Source organism: Physcomitrium patens, chromosome 20 (assembly GCF_059467195.1).
Source record: "Physcomitrium patens ecotype Gransden chromosome 20, ASM5946719v1, whole genome shotgun sequence".
Taxonomy (NCBI): Eukaryota; Viridiplantae; Streptophyta; class Bryopsida; order Funariales; family Funariaceae; genus Physcomitrium; species Physcomitrium patens.
The window spans coordinates 12,566,702-12,586,207 of NC_143429.1; the positions used below are offsets into that span (position 1 = coordinate 12,566,702).

The window sequence follows — 19,506 nt, forward strand, 5'->3', positions numbered from 1 at the left end:
GACACCACGACCTGGCGCACGCCCAGCCGTCCGATGAGAGATCCGAAGGCCCAGAGCGGCCAAGACCCCCACGCATAAGCCCCCCTTTGTAGTCTTGTGCCCGTTTCAACATCGTCTTGTGTATATCCGAGCGTTGCATGAGATGATAGAATTGGTGCCAACTAGAAGAAGAAGAAGAAGCTTTTAGCTGCAATTGTTTGTGTGAAGCTCCCTTCGTAGCCTCTCAATAGTGGAATAGCAAGAATCCTTTTTAAACAGGGCAAGGGCAGGATGGCGTCCAGCTGCATCCGCCAGGTATGTAATGCTTGATGGTGTTGCAGTACCTCGGATTCACTCAATCATGCGAGAGCAAGAAAGAGAGCGAGAGAGAGAGAGAGAGAGCTATGAAAGTGGATAAGCCATTTCAATGGAGCTTTGGGAGAAATTTTGTTGCTCTTTTTGTAGCTGGGTAGTGGCTAAGCTATGGACTTGCAATCATTCGAAGCAGGAATTCTCTGATTTTCGGACTTGGGCTCTTCTGCTTGGTGCGGACAGTAGTCGCGAGCTGCGTGCTCTTCTTCGGGCCCTGCAGTGATGAGTGTCTAATCTCTGGGGTGTGGAGACGATGCCCGGTTGATAAGGTTATTGGGTGATCGTGCTGATGCTGTGGGTCGTGGTTTTTTGTGTAGATGGCTACTTTGTCTCTCAGTAGCAGAGTGACTGCTGCGCCGAAGGCCTTGAAGGTTGTTGGTCTGTCTTCGCCTTCTCTTACTCCTGCAGTCAAGCCATTCTTGAAGCAATCTTGTGATCCGCTCAACGCATCCTTCCAGGTGAGTTAGCCCCCCTGCAATTGGCTTTTGATTCAACCCAGATCACTGAGCTAAGATGACTACGTAACTGACATATTTCAGCTGGAACGGGAAAAGGGAATTATCAAGCCAATATATGCCCATTGTGAAGCTGGGTTACTTGTAGGTTATGAATTGTAGCTCAAGTCATCTAAGTCGACTTGTCATCGTTACTTTGAGAGCTCGTCAATATTCAGAGAAGTTTTAATTTACTCTTTCCTGGACTAGCTAAGTGACTGAATTAGGGTTTTTGATTTTTCTCGTAGGCTGCTCTCCCCCTGAAGGCTGGAGGAAGGGATAAGTTCATTGTTTTTGCCCAAGCTGTGACAACAACCCCAGAAACTGAAGCCGAGGCCGACGCTCCCACTGTGACCGAAGCCTCTGAAGATGCCCCAGTAGCTGCACCGAAATCCAAGAAGCTCATGAAGAACGTGAAGCACATCATGCAGGTATGGGATTTCAAATTTCCTTTTAGTAACTTTCAGGGCAACGAAAATGCACTTTATTCTAGAGCAAGATTATTTTACACACTCGTTACACACACTTGTGTTTTTTTTTTTGGTTGCAACCAATTGCTCGGACAAGGCCTTAATACATCGCATGCTGCTATCTTGATATCCTTGAATAATCACGAAGCTTGTATTCTCAGAGTCTCCAAGAGGATGCGTTGAAGGCTGCCAATGAAGTGAAGGTCATTCCTGATATTCGACCAGGGGATGTCATTCAGCTCAGAGTTGTGAGTAACTTTCTTCTCGATTTTTCTTGCTTCACCTTATGCAATCCAGTTCTAATTTAATTATTTCCATGGACCGCACTTCAATGTCATATTGACCATTCACTCATCCTTAAGGCTGCCTGCAAATTTCTGTTTTTCGTTTTTTGTTCTTTTTATTTTTTTGATTTTTGCAAATGTATGAATCTAATCGTTCTGCTTTGGATCTCCTGCAGGAAGTGCCTGAGAACAAGCGCAGGGTGTCTCTACTGAGAGGAATCGTCATTTCACGCCACAATGCAGGCATCAACACTACCTTCCGAATTAGGAGGGTTATTGCCGGGGTTGGTGTTGAGATGGTTTTCCCACTGTAAGTACTCATTGTCAATCACGATGCTTCTGCGTACTATCTAGTATTACTGTGAACAGTGAGGTGTTTTCTCTTTTACTTGAGTTGCGATAAAATCTTTATCTAACCCTAATCTTTGTGAACTTTTGTGTAGATACTCGCCTAATATTAAGGAGATTAAGGTGGTAGACAAAAGGAAGGTGCGGAGGGCGAAGCTCTTCTACCTACGTGACAAGATTGCACGCATGTCATCTTGCTGATAATTCCTAAGCCACTCTGTTTTCGGTGATAACGAGATAAGATTCTTTTTCTTCGTAGTGCTTTAGGTAGAGAGAACGATTCGGAAAGGACATAATCCTTGAAGCATTGCACAGATTCTTGCGATTGTGCAATGAGAGGAAAAAGATTGGAAATTCACATGCAAGACTTTGCTTCGCTGATATCAGTCTTTTTGATCTGCATAAGCCAAGTCTATTTTTGTTGAAAGCCCTTGGCATTTTAGTTCAATTGTAATCTACATAGTAAATGGAATCCTACCATTACTCTGTGTTCTCCGTGCTATTAGCCAGTCGGGTTTTTGAGCAATCTTGCACGTAGTATCTCCCACATCGAGAGTTCCTATTGCGCCTGTGTGGAAGGAGCTACTTCCATTCCTAGCGTCCACATGTAATGCATCATTTTAGAATATCGTGGAGATAAGAGTAGTGCACAGCGTCGACACTTTCTTCATTTGATCCGAAATTGGGTTCATGGGTTAGGTCAGTGATGGACCCTCTTTCTATTGCCAAACGGTTCCAGCCCTTGCCAAACCAAAGCAGCTGGTACATATGTCTGATGGGCTGCTTCTTGCCGTCTTGCAACTCATGGGCAAGTGGAACAATTTCCTAGTCCGAAATACTTAATCGTACGTAAATATCCTCCCTCCCACCCGACTTTCTTACAGAACACTCTCTTACATCATCGTCCTTAGAATCCGATGCGATAATGAATCCCTTATATCTCCACGAGCTCCGGCTTGCATCATTCTGAATTTTGCAACAGTTCATTGTCGCATCTAGATCTGGTACCAGCAGGACAACATTACTGTCTAATAATCCCAAGCGTCCTGTATGCTTCCACTACTACCAAATTCGTCTTCCACCGACACTGGAATCTTGTATCGCACTCTTACAATACTGTTAACGTCCGAACGTATGTCAAAACTATTGAGCACTCATCACAAATTGTTGAAAACCGAATCAGTGATTTCTCTGCGAAGGAACTTTACAGAACTCTGTTGATCCCATTAGGTATCTTGAAATTTTAAGTTCCCTAAAGGTCCGCTGTTCCTTATTACCTATGACTATCGCATGGATAATCTAACTCGCATTGACTAGTATCAAATACTTCTCCTGGCTGATTAAAGTCCTGATTGAGGCCTCTGCCAACGATGTAGCATACCATCAACCACCAACCACACGAACTGTTCAACACGGAAGACAACGCGATCAGTCTCGAATCACCTTGCAATGTTCAAAGACTACCCAAAAAAGCTGAAAACTGGGAAAACGTGATACACAGGACCACATTCATAAGTTATTTCTAAGTAAGCCCTCATAATTAAACGAACTATATGAGTTACACTACAAAAAAGGAAAGTTAAGAAAAAATAGACAGATTCCGATCCAAATTGCATTGAAACAGCAAATTGTGTGTACATGAAATGGTCCACAAAAAAAGTACCAAGAAGTAACGTCTTCGGTGTCCGTGAATTGAAGGCCACTGCATGCACGAAATATTGAAGATTTTAACATCCAGATCAGTAGAAAACTATGTTGCTGAAAATGAGAGACAAAAAAGATCAGGAGTAGTAATCGTATGTAGAGTGTTGTGCTCCATTAGTCACATAAATACCAAGATGCGTTGTTGTGAGTTGGTTTTTGCTTTATTATTTGATCTCAAACTCATTGGGAGTAAGACGAAGCCATCAATGTAATGACCTAGCCAGAATCATGAATAATTAGAATGATCCAGTTTCCTACACTCTCCGAACTTTACATTTCCGTGTACTAAAATGAAGTTTGCTAACCTGCTACTATTCTCTAGCCTTCAGTAGAGGGCTCAGTGTCAAAAATACTACGTCGTGACCTTATCTCCAGCCGCTGTCTACCATCATACCTCATCTTGACTGCTCTTGAGCGACTATCAAATCCTGACTGCCTCATCTATCCTGACCATCAAAATGTGGTAACAAAACTACTACCAGAATTCTAGCGGCTCTCTTCAACAAAAAGAATGCTAAAATGTTCAATTGTGGGGCCAAAAAATATGAAAGAAATATCTAATGACCGTCTGCATGTGCCTTGGTAGATGGTACGATCTCTTTAAGGAAGTTGCTAAGCTGCTCACTGTAAAGTTGAGGATGGCTCCGAAAATGATCAACATGAGGAGAAGACTGTAGATTACAAGTCCTCACTACTCGTCCCGACTTCCGCTGTTCTTCGATGAAAGCTTCAACAGCTTTTACTGGTATAACCTTATCAGCAGTGCTGTAGATGTACAGATGTGGGCATGGAGGCTGCTTCTTCTGAAGAACCCTCACCACCTCTGATAACCGCCTGCACAATCGGGTTAAGTTAAGAGAGGATTAGCAAAACAAGTACGCAACATCACCTTCATAAGCAAGCAGCTCAGTAGACTTAATGCACCAGATCAGGAATAGCTGATAATAATCTTTCATTCAATGAACTGTGCTTATTCAAAACCTGAACATACAAGCACCAGCCTACATTCAATGGACTCCTCATCAAGCACTTCCGAATCAAAGAAGCTTATAGTCGATCACTTACTGGTTAATCGTAGGCAGTCTTAAGAAAAGAGAGAAAAATCCTTCTAAAAGTGATAAAACCACCGTTTCAAAACTATTGGTTCCTTCAGTTTCGAAAGTGGCACCGGTGTTCACAGACACAGATTCTACTGTTACACCTTCCTTCACTTGTCCTTTTAACGAGCCTGGCTTTGTGGCACTACTACGTTTCTTCAGAAGTGCAGCTAAGAAACCAGATGCCCACACCTGTTCATCGACATATACCGAACATAATGTTATCAACAATGTTCGGGTATTTCTAACGGCATTCGAAAGCAACAAAAAATTACTGCTAGAAACACGTCTCCGCTAATGCATAAATAGGGAAGAACCGCTAAGCTAAGGTTGCGACAATACCTGAGGATCTGGGTCAGGGACTGGTGCAGAGTCAATAACACACCCTTTAATTTTACCTAAGAGATGACCTTGGTCTTGCATCTTCTCCAGAATGATTCCGTATCTGCATACAAATGCGATCGACATTAAGGTTCCGTTAAAATCTCCACAACATCAAAACCGAGGTACAGTGTCACTGCTAACCATAAGCGTTATTGACTTCCAGCTTCAACTCATTGGTCGAAGGACAGATCTAAAAAACCATGACTTCATACATGCACAGCTCTCAGAACAGACTTCATCCCGCCTGAGCTTCTGTTATCTTTGCTGAAATTGTTAAAGCTACGAATCGGACCAAACAGAACTGAGAAAGGAGAGGTACGTCAAAATACCACTCACGTCAGCCAGCCCGTGTTGCTGAAAGTGTGAAACATGAGCTGTTTCTCACCATCCGCATCGCCATGTTCGCCTTGATCGGATAGCCACTGAGCAAGATGACGTGCCAAAAAGTCCACATGCTCTTCTGCATTCTTTTCAACCTTGAAGCTCAGGATGTCTGCCATAGGAATCACAAAAGTAACAGCATGGATTCCTCTTGCATTATACCACTCAGCATACTTTTTCAAATGCTTCTGTTGGGCACCCAACCACCCTAGAAGCACCACGGTGAGAACCGGTTTCTTCACAAGGGCATCCTGAGCAGCATTGCAGTTATCAAGATTCGAGTTTTGGGCGTCTGGAGCGTGCCACGTATGAAGAGATCGCGACGGATGTGTAGAAAAATTGTTTTGGAGGGAGGGTTGGATAGATACGAGGGTTGAAAAGAGAGATTCCAGGTAGGTCAAAGTGTGCGTCTGCGCAGAATGCTTTTGGTTGAGGGAATGATAAGACAAGGTATGAGAGTAGGCAGAATTCCCACACTGGTTCCAACCCTGAAACCCGCCCGATATGTGCTTTTGAGTCACCGGAGCAGAATACAACCCTGAGGATAAGAAAGAGAAAGGCGCCAGCGCAGGAGGTGTAATGCAAGACGTACTAGGGTACAACGACGAATTCAAAGCAGATACGTGCGGCACTATAGGCGTCGCATGGTAGACCGGGTAAAAGTGAGAGAGTGCCCGCCGCGACGAGGTTGACAGGCAGGATACACCTGACGCCCCTTGCGCAAAGGAGAAAGAAGATGACGCGTACAAAGAACCAGTAGAGGGAGGTGTGGCACAAACTTTCGGAGGCAGCATCCGCGGCAAAGACACAGAACAGGATGCGCCATCACCGCAGCCGAAGGAGTCAGAGAGAGAGGGCAGGGGAGGAAGAGGCATAGAAACCGGCATCGCGTAAAATAGGATGGGCACGGCTTTCAGATGCAGCTTGTCGGGCATGTCCATCTTCGCGAATGCGGTCGCCAGCACAACAGCGGCAGCCGCAATGGATCCATGGACAACCCGTGCCCCTGCACCTCCCCCCATGTATTCACGAGGTGTGCATAAAATCTCCTCAGCTCCAATTAACCTAAAAACTTCTCAATTCCAATTCGAAAATCCCTAAAAGCACCGAAAAACAATTCCTCGCAACAGGTCATCTAGTAACGAATATCCCACAAACCCTTCAAAACATGCAGCACCGCCTCCAGCCTATCAATTCTCCATAATTCTCACATTGCGCGGCAAGAAACATCCCAAGAACGCTTACCGCGAACAAACACTCTACAAAAATAAAAAAATAAAACTAAATAACATCAACTAAACCAGCTACTCGCACATTAAATTTCGAAGGCGGTGCCGTTTTTCACTCTCCCAACCTCAAAAGTTCTACACACAACACCATGATCCGGGGATATTCCAATAAACTATAACCTAAACCAGAACACAAACCCTTATCAAAAACCCACCGAACGATCACACAAACATCCGCCAAAAGTCAGAAAGCCATAGCCATCGCCGACGGCTCTGTCCAAAGTTTCTTCTCCAAACTCCCACGACCCTGAAACCCAATGCCAGGAATCTCTCACACGGGACCTTCAACGACTACGATACACAATCCCTCACGACGACTCGTGAGTTGATTTATCCAAGTCGCATCGGAACCGAGGTTGTGGAGGAAGGCGGTGGCGAGACAGGGTGGTGGATTCCCCGACGACCCCGCCGTTCCCGCCGCCTCAGCCGCGCGTCAACGCTCGCGTCGTAGGAACGCCCGGCGATGTATCAGCCGCTGACGCGTGATAGCGCTGACGGCGCCGCGGGATCTTACGGACCAGAGTGGTCTGAACGAACGGCCACAGTTCCACTGGATTCCTTCTTGACACATTCTTTATTAATATTTTCCCTTTTGAAAAATAAAAGTATACCAATAATAGTTGATTTAGAATACTAGAGTAGGGGTAACTTATTTTTGGGTCCTTTATATTTATTTATTTATTTTTAACCTAAGAGTGCATGACTTTCTCATTTTGTTGTATTAGAATAGATCACATGCACAAACGACTAGCTTGTCCCTAACAAGTAGATGGCATTTGTAATTATTTATTATTATTATTTTTTTTTTTTTGTTGTTTGTTTACAATTTAATCAACCATATATCCTAAAAAAATGTTGAAATGTTTGGACATAATGCATGATCTTTCTAGAGTATATATTGGGAATGGTCCTTAAAGCTGGTTATGTCTTTATTTAGAAAATAAAAAAATAAAAGTATACACATACATAAGGTTGTGACTACAATTGCTAAAGGAATTTATTTTTTCAAGATATTAGCATGAAACAGCGGATCACCGAAAGTGATAATGATTTAAAACAGCATGAAGGAATCTATGTAAAAATAGAAGGGGTCCCGTATGTATGCTCTTGTTTATTTATATGATGTAAATCATAAATGACGATGGAATGGTTTAAAAGATTTTAATTGTGCTACCACTTGACATTTTCAATTGAAAAAAAAAGAAAAAATTAACCATTATTTTTATTGTTTTCAAATGTCATAGTAGTGGAGCTGGAGAAAACAAGTAAACAGCTTGTTAAAGACTCCAAAAACATGATAAAAAAACTGTTTTTTTTTTTTTTTTTTTTTTTTCTCATTTATTTGTGCTTACAAAAAACCATTAAAATGATGCGGCTACCATTGGAGGCTTACCATGAATGATTTTTGAATGATTAAAAGTAAAAATGCAACAATTCAAAAGATTACAATCACATGAAATTGCTGTAAGTCTTAACGAACAGTGAGTGGCATCAACAAACAAAATGTCCTTTCTCTGCTCACCTCCACACCATGAAAAACGTGCAAATCATCAATGGTATCATAAAAATTTGCAGCGGATAACAAACAATAGAAGAGTGATTCCAACCAAACACACAAATCTCAAATATGAAGCCTTATCATGTGCTGGGTTTGCAACTTGGAATGCAAACCCCTGAAGGTTACAACAAAGGTAGACGTGCCCAAACTGGATTGAACTCCTCTAACAACAACATACAACCCAATAAATCTGAAATGAGCACCATTTTCCAGATAGTTACTTCTGAGTTGGGTAGCATCTGGAAAATGGTGCTCATTCCAGTAGCACCATTTTCCAGATAGATCTGAAATTAGGCACCTCTCTACCTTTAATAGGCATAAAAAAAGACAGATCAGGATTTTAGTCTAAACATTCACACACGCATTCACAGACATTTCCTGTGCAATAGCAATTGATGCAGCAAAAGGCAGCCTGGAACTAACAAAAGCAGACAAGCCCAAGCTCGGATTTTTGTCACAAGCGGAGGTGAGTCCAGGGACGAAGTGTCCGACTGATCATCGTCACACATGAGGTATGGTTCGCTCATGTATGAGTTTGGTTTCTTTTACGTATACAATAGAGGACTCACCTTCCTTGTGGGTTTATTATCTGTGAGAAGACCGCGGTGTGCTTAGTCGAGTTATCGTCATCGCTGATCAGAATATGGTGATCACTAGATATGGAGGAGTAACTGTCGTCAAGCGCGAAGTCACGCATGGCCTGAGGGATGGGAGAGACCGCTGGAGCCCTGGTACCGTATGGAATAGATTGTATCGACACAGATGATGAATTTACTGAAGACAACTCGTGAAGCTGCAAAGCCTGCTCTAGGTTCCACAGCACGTCACCCATGGCTGGCCGATCCACGCCGCATTCTTGAAGACATTTCTCCGCTGTTTCACCGAGCTTGCGCACCGACTCCGGGCTGGCCTGGCCAACAAGCCTGGGATCTATGATTGACTCCAGATTCCCAGCCATTTGATGCTGCATCGCCCACTCCGCGAGGTTCACTTGGTCGCGAGGAAGAGCCGGATTGATCGCAGGCCGTGCACACAGAACTTCCATAAGCACCACGCCAAAAGAGTAGACATCGGACTTCTCGGTCAGTTGTTGCCTCCTGAAGTACTCAGGATCCAGATATCCGAAACTTCCCTTCACTGCTGTGCTAATGTGAGTCTGCTCGAGACTCGGACCAGTCTTCGATAGACCAAAGTCAGCAACTTTGGCAACTAGATTCTCATCTAACAAAATGTTCGTGGTCTTCACATCACGATGAATGATTCCTTGCGCTGCCCCTGTGTGCAGATAATGTAGGCCTCGAGCGGAACCGATGCAAATTTTCAGGCGCTGTTTCCATGACAAAGGAGGGAGATCGGTCCCGTATAAGTGGCCCCGGAGGGGACCGTTGGCCATGTAGTCATACACGAGGATCATCTCAGAATGCTCTTCACAGTAACCAATCAATGACACCAAATGCCGATGTCGCAGCTTTGAAAGCAGCTCGATTTCGGTCTGAAACTCCGCCAATCCTTGGTCAGAGCATGGATTCCCTCGCTTCACTGCAACCTTAGTGCCATCGTCTATCTCGCCCTTGAAAACCTTCCCGAAACCACCCACTCCCAAGATCAGAGAATCATCGAAGTTATTGGTGGCCTCCTGAAGCTCCGCGAAGGTGAAGTACCGTCCAAGATTGCCACCCGGTACAGTCGACGCATAACTACCACTTCCGCTCTTTTGAGAGACGGAGGACATCTTGCTCACAACGGAGTCTGTGAACCCGTGAATCGGCAACCATGACGACGGTGGCGGCTTCCTGGTTGAGGTGGAAGGCAATTTGGGGGACTTCCGGCAACAAGAGAAGAAAATCAGCACCACCGCCAGTACGATAACAGCAAACCCTCCCACTGCGGCTCCCACAATAGCTCCTGTTTGTATGCCACTACCCCCATTCCCATCCCCACCGACGTCACCTCCCAAACTCCCTGAAGTGGTACTGAGCTTCCAGATCTCTAATCCATTCAGGAATGGCTTTTTTCCAGACGTTACTGATGCATCCGGCACAGTCCCCACTTGCACCTTTAAGATGGATCCTCCCGTCGTCATATTGACAAGAAAGTCTTGAAACATAGGTTGGTTCGGTGGCGTATCAAGAAACAATGAGCTTATTCCCACCATGTTGTTAACGTAAATTCTTAACTCAGGGTTCCCCGTATAATTCGTTTCAATCTTACAGAAATGCAAGCGCAAAAGATAAGTAAAGCCCAAGTCGACGGTAAAGGTCCATGTGAGGTTGAGTTGGCCACCTGCAGTGACTACAGTGACATATCGCATAGATTGGTACACGATCTGCGGTGCAACGTCTAGCCCCGCTTCACTTGCATACGAGATGATCGAAAAAGGATTACTGAAATTATAACCCTTCATAGACATAGACACGTAAGGTCCATCGGATTCCCAAGTACGAAACATCCCTAAAGAATCATCCATTGTGGACAGTGAGTCTCCACCTACATTCACATGGTACATCGTCTCCAGAGCGCTGTTGGCAGTATTCGAGGGGACTCTTTCACTCCCATCCGACCCTACCTGGAAAGCATAAGATTGTAACACATCCTCTGACGTGGAGATCACCTCGATTGCGTTAATGAAGGCATACGAGGACGCCGCCGGATCAAAGGTGAGCTCCAACTTTTTAATGGAAACGTGCAAGGAGTATTCCTTGAAAATCAATGGTTTAGAAGCATTCTTGTATAATTCAGGCTGGAAGTCGTTAAGCAGCCTGTATTGGTTAGCAATTACAGAAAACTTCGAGTCCTTGGATTTGTAGTTCTGAAAGTCGAAGGGGTAGAAATAGAGCCGGATATTGTATCGTCCACCACTCACTTGAAATGTGTAAATCGATTTGGCTCGAAAAAACCGTGCCTGCTGGAATAGTTTAGGATTTGGAAGATTATTCCCCGGGGTACTGGTGGAACCCACCTCTCCCGAGGAAGACAGTGTGGGGTTTGACAAGGGTGCCGGGCCGCTATCTCCCTTAAAGATACGTGTGTCGACTGTTGTTACGTTTCCTGAAGCACCACAGGCAACGAGAAGTTCGTCCGTGGGCACAAACGCACGCACTGTCCACATCGCTGTAGCGAACTGTAACCCAAGACATATCGCCCATACCGAATGGACACCCATCTTCACCTCGCTTTCACTTGAGGTTACAAGCTCCCTTGCCTAGAGCAATCCAGATGAGATGGGAACCAGAACGGAATTGAAAAAGCAGGGTTTCATGCCACTGTAATTGCCCTTCTTCTAAGATGTGTCATCGCTGGTCCATTCTTCAACCTTAACAAACGCCAGGTATCATTCCTGTCAATCTAGTTCACAAACAGTCATCTTACTAAGACAACTCATGGTCAACAATAAGATGCATCGTCAAAAACATGAGGAGACAGGCAGCGTCTCATTTCTTCGGAGTAGGGACTCCTCTACAGTTCACGTACACTTCGCGTATGATCCCAAGAACGTCGAAGAGAATCACATCGAAAGAATCCAACATCCACAATGCATGAACACTATCTGCCTTCCGTGAGATGATGCAATAAACATGTGGTTCTAAAGATCCTCTTCAAGAGTACACTAGTGAAGTACCCACAGAAATCTACACGGACTTTAGCAGCTTCAGCCACTAGAGTTCATAAAAGGGGGCTGCCATCAAACCCTGTATTCAGATCAAAAGAACAAAAGCCCAGATCGTATTGTGAACTTCGTGTTCGAAGCGATTCTCGAAATTCCAGATCACCTGAAGCTGAACCGAGAGATATGCAATCTGTCAAGGAAAATTGCGGGCACGATCACTCAGTTCAGCGTTGCAGTGGCAGCAAACACTCCACCACACACTCCACCTGCACTGTCTGCAAATTATGTAATTGCAAGTCGCCACCACTACGACCCTGACAAAACGCGTTCACAAAACTTTACAATTCCACAGCCGTTGTTACAAAATCCCCAAATGCTCCAACAAAAACATGCACAAGAATGAACGGCTCCTTGCTTTTTTTGCACCCCACAACTTTTCATCCCGTCCTTCAAAATCCTAACCAACTTCTACCGACAAGGGACAATCGCCCAAACATTGCACCACCACCACCACTCTCAAATCAATCAAGCCTCTTCCCTCACACTCATCCCCTCCTCAAACCCAAACCTTGTGCCCACGACGCCGAAGTCACAAATCATAGCGCGCCCCCCCCCCTACAACAAACTACATAGCCTAGTCCCGGACTATGTCTTCAGTGGCTGGCTACCATATGTTGTTATAAAATAAACAATGGGAGAATCCTTTCTAGTCAATCACACGGAAAGCCGAGTCAACGGAACAAAGCCAGTGCACCGAGTATAATTACATGTTACATCACATATCCTCTCCACATTGCATTGCAAGCATCAAGCAATGAGGCCGAGCTGAGTCACACCATTTCTGACTTCTCCCTATCTCCCACTCTCTCTCTTTGTCTATCTTTGCTATCCTTGACAATGTGGGGCACAACGTTTGCCTCCACACCACCATCCCTTCCTTCCACCGTTTCACTCCACCATCTTTAATGTGGAAGTCAACCCACTTTTAGTATGGAAGCTCACTTGCCAATTCCGTTGTTTATAGGAAAGTACCTAATTCGCAATTGGATTGAGGTGGAGAAAGGAAAACATGGAGGTTGAGATTAAAATAAGGAGGAATCATCTCTTTGCAATGGTAAAGAGTTGGTTGTGGAATTTACAGCTGTTCCTCATCCTTTTCATGGCAAATTGCCTAAATTGCAATTGGAGTGAGGTGGTGGGAGAAAATGAAGGTAAGATGGAAGTTAAGAATAGAGATAGGTTACAAGTCAAATGTATAGATTTGTTTGCAGGATCTATAATAATTAATTTTTGGTTACCAATTTTTTTTCATACAGAGTTGGGTGGAGAAATGAAAAGTGAGGAAGATTGAGGTTAGTTATAAAAAAGAGATTATACATGAAATGTGAAGATTTGATTGTAGAGATGCTAGAAGAACACAAAATTACTTTGATTACTAGTCTTGTGTTTATCTTATGTAATGTAGTATGTTCTAAACATTCACATTGATAATATAATATAAAAATAGGAAGCACCAAAAGATAACAAATAGAATCAAAGGTTTATTTTGTTAAAAATCCTACAATAAATTTTAATTATTGATTTGTATTATTAATGAAGAATAGCATTTTTTACAATTTTACAAAAAACTTAATCTTTCAAAATAATAACATATGTAGATAAAATACTTATTTGCTGAAGCTAATTAAATTATTATTATAAGATATTTAAAAATTAAAATACTAGTATCTACTAAGATATAAACAACATACTATAATTAGGATTATCTGCTAATAATATTTTAAAATATATTGAATGTTTTATAATCTCTAGTACATTTAGAATTGACTCAATTCTATAAACAAGAAATGGATGCTATAGTGAAAGAATTATTTATTGTAAAAAGCTAAAAGTGTTATCAAGAGTGTTGATATTAAAGTAATATATAAAATAAAATTGGTAGTTGGAATTAAAATGTATATTAAATTATTTTAAAGAAAAAATGATTATAACATTTTGTTTTCAAATAGTCTAGAATTCAAAAAATCTTTTAAAATGACATGTTTTTTGTTCTATCTACTTCTCAATTCTAAAATTCCATTAACAAAGTTTTAATATATTTCAAAGATATGCACAAAACATGCAATTTTGTAGAACATGTACTTGGGCCTTTTTACTTTATTTGCTTGCCATCCATGTGTATCAAGACAGATGGATGCCAAGTTGCTACCCTTTTGTTTTGTATGTAGCTCAGTGACACACAAACAATTGTTGGGTTGACCTAAAACATTTGATAAAGATATTTAAGGTTTACCATTTTCTAAAACCAATAATATATATATATTTATATTTATATTTATATATACTTTTAAATAACTTGGAAGCAAATTTTTATTAATATGTTTTGATAAGGACAACCTTCTGGATTTTCTGTCACAAGTGCTAGGTACCAATCAGACACCTATCACTATACAACCCAAAACATGTATCTTTAATTATTATTGTTACAGATAATATCATTAATGATACGATTAAAACAGTAGGAAGTATTCTGTTTCTTTTCTTTCTTTTAGTTTTTATGTTTTTTGTTTTTAAAAGATATGACTAGTAGACAAAAACCAAAACAAAAAAAAGTGGAGAATAATTAACATATCTCAAAAAGGTCAAACAAAAACGATATATACAATTATGTAATTGTTAGGATGTTGGAGAATATCAAAAGAACACAATTTCTTGATCAAATTATCGGAAAAACCGTATTGGTATATATAAACCAATATTTGAAGAACAAATCATATTGTTTTTAAATATATAATGCAATAGAAAAGGATATTTGAATTTTCAGTTTAAGCATGCCTATATAAAGCATGAAATTGTACATCATACCAATGTATTGTGATGAATATCCTCACCAACAGTTCGGTGAAGCAGACGAACAAGAGTGCTAAAATACTCTAGCAGTGTTGATTAAGCTTCATGTTTTGTCCACATCTATCAATAAAACTTTGTCTTCAAGGAAAATTTCGGTAACAAAGGAACTTCAGCTCCGGCGCAGACCACAGAGATCTACCTTATTCATGGGTACTGCAAGTCTGTTCTGGATTCCATCATTCAGAATTGGCGAGGAGGAAGAACCAAGGCACGGAACAATTACAACCCAATTGTGAACTGCCCACGTTTGATAACACTTGAGCAAGCTCAGCATTTGAAGACCACTACTTATGCTCAGCATCTCCTTTCATTGAGTATGATAATTTCAGCCTTGAGCGTCTTGAGACACTGGGCAGCGCTAGCTTGCTTCAACCAGACAGTGCAACATGATCAGCTCCACAGCGTGAACGCAGCGTGGCCATGGTGGCTGAAGTCCTCGCCCAGAGATTTTTCTCACGCAAGAGCTAGTAAGGGTTTGGAGTCACCCTGTGAATTCCTCCAACAAGCCCTGGATATTCAAGGAGCGCACATTGTGACCGTCAGTGGGGGGTGTAGAAAGTTTGAGGTATTCGAAGGCAGACTTCAATAAGGAGAAAACATAAGGGCAGACTGATCACTTTACCTCGCTAGTGAAAAATTTCTGAGCTAAACACGACCAAAGTAGTGACTGGAATTTCGAGTACCTCGTCTGACAGGTCATCATGCCTTTAGCGCATGAACACAAATGTAATAATACCTAGGAGGTTGCTTACACATGTTCACGTGTCAAACAAATAAGCCCGACCGCTGTCCAGGACAAACTTGAGCATGAAGCATAGGTTACAAAAGGTACCTGTGAAATAAGAGTCTCGGCTTCACTTCGTTTTACAAAATGGATAGAATTCCGCACCAAGGACGTCGATTGGTCGCCCAACAGTACCTCGCCTATGTTGTTCAATACTCTTACTTGGATGTAGGGGTCCTTCGGTGGTGTGATGTCCTAAACAGAGGTGATCATTGCAAAGTCATTCAAGTGTGACCTGAAAATATTTACACGAAACGAGCAGAAGCTAAAGCTACAGATGCGTGAACTTACCACAGCGAGATCAATGTCCAATTTTGTCATGTAAGAACTCAAGGCTTCAGAGTAGCTTTTGACGAACTCCTTCTCCGATGGATGTAGGAGCTCTTTAACATCTTCCGGAAGCACAGCGCCCAGCTGCCATCTCAGGCGCTGTAACCTATTCGCACGATGATACCTGGCCCGATAAAGGAAGAACAGTGTCATTCAACAGAACCCAGTATCCTCAGCTTCTAATTATGAGAGAATATACACTCCTTTCACTTCTCCCCTCCTTTATCCACAGATGCTTCCCACTGCAAACCTAGATCGAGTTACAAGCAATTCGTACATGTAAGCTAACAGGCATCGCTTGTTCCGAAGTATACTTTGATGATGAATCAGAGCCCCATTGTAGTTCTCATCTGCCGAAGATATTTGCCCATCCTCATTTTCTCCCTGCATTTTCCTGTAGCAATATTCCAAATTCAGAAAGTCTGGACTTCCTCTTGTGCAAAGAATAACTACATTAATCAGATCATGACCAATAAAACAACGCTGACACCAGTCTCTCACACCAAGTCTTAGCACAATCCACTCAGATGGGACATGTCTGCCTTAGAAATCCCAGAATTCTTGATGACATCATCATCAACAGTGCAAAGGGATCGGAAGATATCATCCACCCAACTCCCATCCAATGACAGCCCCGACCCACACGAGTATAACCTTCATGAAAGCTCTAGGTCTTGGATTCACTGCACGTAAACAAAATCCTGTGTGTGCCTTGAACGCATGAGAATCATTCGGGATGAGGCAAAGTACTCACTCCATGATTGTCGTCACTTGCTGAAAGTGTTCTTGAATCTCCGAGATGACTTTGTCGAACAAATCATACTGTCATCACAATCCTAAACGCGCCAGTTAGACTCCGACTTCATACGGCCGGTATTCCGCTATCCGGGAAAGATAAGAATCAGCAGCAGTTTTCCACCCGATGGAAACCAATTCACAACGTCCAGGACGCCACGAATTGAGCCGAGACACAACTAAGCCCTGAACCCTAAACCTCGAGCACACAGCAGCACGAACATCAAGGACGCTACGGATGTCATCTCCATACTAAACCAATAAAACCGAAGAGTTCTCGAGAATTCCTTCATCTCGAATGTCAAGATGACGTGCTCAACTTCACACTGGCCGTCCTGAGACATCATGGGGCCATAACACCGCCACGCCTTCCAGCGCTGCATTCCGCAAAATGCGTTACCCCGAGAGCATCTCACAGAGCATAAAGCACAGCCACAATTATGAAATCCTCGAAACCCCACGCATGAAAAAGGATTCTCACCGACTCATGAAACCCCACCGCAAAGGCATGGCAACAGAGAAACACGATCGAGAGAGATGAGAATGGCAACAAAGAGTGGCAATCGTACGTTGAAGCGGCGAAGGTGGTGGTCGTCGGTGGTGAGCTCCCGCACCAGCAGCGCCGCCGATCTTCCAAACATGGTGAGGATGAGGATGCCCAATGCCAGGCAATGCAATGCAATCCCACAATGGCACCGCAACGATGCCCCAAAAACACACACAAACACAGAAGGAAGGAATGAGGGACGGAATGAATGGTGCCCTCAGTGCTCCGGACTCCTCACTCGTCCTCCTCACTGCCGCTGCTGCTCCTCGCCATTCCTCACTCTGCTGCTGCTCTGCTCCCTTCCCTTCCCTTTCCCTCCACCTGATGGTTACGTCATCATCCCTCTCAGACGTGTCTCGCCACGCTGGCACTTCCACGTGGGTCTCCTCCACGGCTGAGGTGGCACCCCCCGTTTTCTGGCTTCGGGACTGACTGCGTTGCGAGTGAGCTGACTGCCTGAGTATCGAATGATCTGCGAGTGATTGTGGTGCCAGAATGGGATTGACTGACGGCGCCAGGATATGAAGTGGGAGTGAGGAAGAAAGGAATGAAGGAATGAGGGAATTGGAGGAGGAGGAGGAGCGATGACAGGAGGGAAGGAAGGAGAGACGATGATTGTAGGAGTGTCGGATTGGATTGGGAGCAGCTGCTGTTTCACTCAATGCTTTCTGTGCTGCTTTCTTGGATTTCCAGCAGAACTGATTGGCGTCGTGGCCAGGCTCTGCCGAGCGTGACTACGGTGGAGTGAGTATCAGCTGAAGGCACTGTGTTGTTCTATTCTCCTCGAGGAGGAGGGTAGGGGAGTGTGTGTGTGTGTGTGTTTGTGTGTTGCTGCGGGATGTCGATGATGCCCCCTCTGCAGTTGCAACATTGATGGAGGGGTTCATGGCTGTGTCTCGAGCGCAGGTGCATGTGGTGGCGATGACGTTTGGGGTGAAGGTGCAAATCATGGTGATGTGTGAGTATGGTTGCAACTGACGCGGATGCGTTTCGCTTTGCTACTCTGGCTTATGGATCCCTTCACCAGAGTCTGCCTGGGTTCATTAGCCGGGCCACCGTCATGTTCTTGCGCCGACGGTCGCTTGCCATAGGTTGGAGCCTTGGAGTCTAATTTTGGGAACCGTGAACAACTAGCTTGCGTGCTTGCTCCGGTCCTCATCCTTACGAAGCTGTGCATTTTTTATTTTGTATAGAATGAGAGATTTCTAAGGTTCTATCCCTGGAACGAGGACTTTGTCATCTTTGTCTAGATAGCTCTTCTTTGTCACATGGAATCAAATATTTTGATCCTCCTTTTGGCTGTTGGAACTATTGCAGTGTCCCACGCCACTTAAGCCCTAGTCTTTTTGTTTGGGTGGCCAACCCATAAGAAGTTCTTAATGAGTGCCTTTATCGTCATCAATATTCTCTATTGGATGGGGTTGTACAAGGTGAGAGATCATATGCTACCCAATATGACATTTACTCAAATGTAGAATAAGTATGGAGTACATAGAAAAAAAGAATACAAATACCTTAGTTGTCTAGTCTATTAAACACTCTCAAGTTAATACATTAGCTACAACAACAATTCATGAATGTTGTTCAAAAAATATATTTAGCAGATTCTATACACTGGTTGGTTATATATGTGTAATATAGATCTGTATACATAGATCTGTATATTTCAAAACTCTGAAAAAAAAAAAAAAAAAAAAAAAAAAAACTGTAATTTATTTGCCCATGAAATGTTAATAGTTCATATTTCCAACATTTTCTGGAAGACATGTTAATTCATTCATCAATGATTTTAAGCCTGTAATTTTTAATTTGAAAGCAGCTCTCTCTCCAAGATACATATCTTTCATTTATGTATGAACATAAATGAAAGATATATGTTCATACATGATCTCAAAGACACTAAATCATTGAATCATACAATGATTTAAAATTACATTACTTTTTGTTTGATGGTGGTGTATGTATTGGTGATGTAAAAAGACACTTTTTTTTTTTATATCATTAACAATAATTATTTTTTATCTTCACTAAAAAACAAAATCCTTTACTCATTGCAAAAATCCTTTCAAAGAAGAACCTAACTTTTGTTTAAAAAACAAACAGTATGTGGTGGTTTTATGCATGCTTTTGATGTTTTATTCAACTGTATAATATGTACGCTTTTGAATCAAGA

The 19,506-nt window shown here is 42.8% G+C and overlaps 4 protein-coding genes and 1 long non-coding RNA gene across 6 annotated transcripts; 2 read left to right on the plus strand and 3 right to left on the minus strand.

The window, feature by feature from the left end:
- Nucleotides 1-166: 166 nt before the first annotated feature.
- Nucleotides 167-2,435, plus strand: LOC112273357 (large ribosomal subunit protein bL19cz). Its single transcript, XM_024502026.3, has 6 exons — nucleotides 167-294; nucleotides 669-809; nucleotides 1,094-1,276; nucleotides 1,477-1,563; nucleotides 1,776-1,909; nucleotides 2,043-2,435. The coding sequence occupies exons 1-6, from the start codon at nucleotides 271-273 to the stop codon at nucleotides 2,146-2,148; spliced, it is 675 nt and encodes a 224-aa protein (XP_024357794.1). The 5' UTR covers nucleotides 167-270; the 3' UTR covers nucleotides 2,149-2,435.
- Nucleotides 2,436-3,790: 1,355 nt separating this feature from the next.
- On the minus strand, nucleotides 3,791-7,166 carry LOC112273356 (uncharacterized). The gene is made up of 4 exons (XM_024502025.3): nucleotides 5,469-7,166; nucleotides 5,091-5,193; nucleotides 4,717-4,940; nucleotides 3,791-4,485 (listed from the first exon to the last, which is right to left on the minus strand). The coding sequence occupies exons 1-4, from the start codon at nucleotides 6,533-6,535 to the stop codon at nucleotides 4,209-4,211; spliced, it is 1,671 nt and encodes a 556-aa protein (XP_024357793.1). The 5' UTR covers nucleotides 6,536-7,166; the 3' UTR covers nucleotides 3,791-4,208.
- A 1,255-nt stretch (nucleotides 7,167-8,421) lies between these two features.
- Nucleotides 8,422-12,579, minus strand: LOC112273293 (receptor-like protein kinase THESEUS 1). Its single transcript, XM_024501893.3, has one exon. The coding sequence runs from the start codon at nucleotides 11,521-11,523 to the stop codon at nucleotides 8,926-8,928; it is 2,598 nt and encodes an 865-aa protein (XP_024357661.1). The 5' UTR covers nucleotides 11,524-12,579; the 3' UTR covers nucleotides 8,422-8,925.
- Nucleotides 12,580-14,758: 2,179 nt separating this feature from the next.
- On the minus strand, nucleotides 14,759-17,606 carry LOC112273294 (uncharacterized). Of its 2 annotated transcripts, none has more exons than XM_024501894.3 (6): nucleotides 17,356-17,606; nucleotides 16,746-16,813; nucleotides 16,269-16,385; nucleotides 15,953-16,115; nucleotides 15,710-15,856; nucleotides 14,759-15,385 (listed from the first exon to the last, which is right to left on the minus strand). In XM_024501894.3, exons 1-6 carry the CDS (start codon nucleotides 17,425-17,427, stop codon nucleotides 15,359-15,361), a joined length of 594 nt encoding a protein of 197 aa, XP_024357662.1. In that variant the 5' UTR covers nucleotides 17,428-17,606; the 3' UTR covers nucleotides 14,759-15,358. The 2 variants fall into 2 exon arrangements, with proteins under 2 accessions (XP_024357662.1, XP_024357663.1); XM_024501895.3 differs by having other exon boundaries at nucleotides 16,746-16,827.
- Nucleotides 17,607-17,796: 190 nt separating this feature from the next.
- Nucleotides 17,797-19,085, plus strand: LOC149987300 (uncharacterized). The gene is made up of 2 exons (XR_016499111.1): nucleotides 17,797-18,077; nucleotides 18,240-19,085. It is a non-coding gene; the product is annotated as an uncharacterized LOC149987300 (long non-coding RNA).
- Nucleotides 19,086-19,506: the final 421 nt, after the last annotated feature.

Bases quoted from the DNA above. Each gene is read 5' to 3' on its own strand.
- LOC112273357 (XM_024502026.3), top strand. From the start codon at position 271: ATGGCGTCCAGCTGCATCCGCCAG. The intron at 1,277-1,476 runs GTATGGGATTTC...TTGTATTCTCAG, and splicing joins ACGTGAAGCACATCATGCAG to AGTCTCCAAGAGGATGCGTT. The intron at 1,564-1,775 runs GTGAGTAACTTT...GATCTCCTGCAG, and splicing joins ATGTCATTCAGCTCAGAGTT to GAAGTGCCTGAGAACAAGCG.
- LOC112273356 (XM_024502025.3), bottom strand. From the start codon at position 6,535: ATGGGGGGAGGTGCAGGGGCACGGGTTGTCCATGGATCCATTGCGGCT. The intron at 4,941-5,090 runs GTATTGTCGCAA...GTCGATGAACAG, and splicing joins TCCCTGACCCAGATCCTCAG to GTGTGGGCATCTGGTTTCTT. The intron at 4,486-4,716 runs GTAAGTGATCGA...CCGATTGTGCAG, and splicing joins AGACTGCCTACGATTAACCA to GCGGTTATCAGAGGTGGTGA.
- LOC112273293 (XM_024501893.3), bottom strand. From the start codon at position 11,523: ATGGGTGTCCATTCGGTATGGGCGATATGTCTTGGGTTACAGTTCGCT.
- LOC112273294 (XM_024501894.3), bottom strand. From the start codon at position 17,427: ATGTTTGGAAGATCGGCGGCGCTGCTGGTGCGGGAGCTCACCACCGAC. The intron at 16,386-16,745 runs GTGAGTACTTTG...ATATTGCTACAG, and splicing joins CAAGTGACGACAATCATGGA to GAAAATGCAGGGAGAAAATG. The intron at 15,857-15,952 runs GTAAGTTCACGC...ACCTCTGTTTAG, and splicing joins TGGACATTGATCTCGCTGTG to GACATCACACCACCGAAGGA.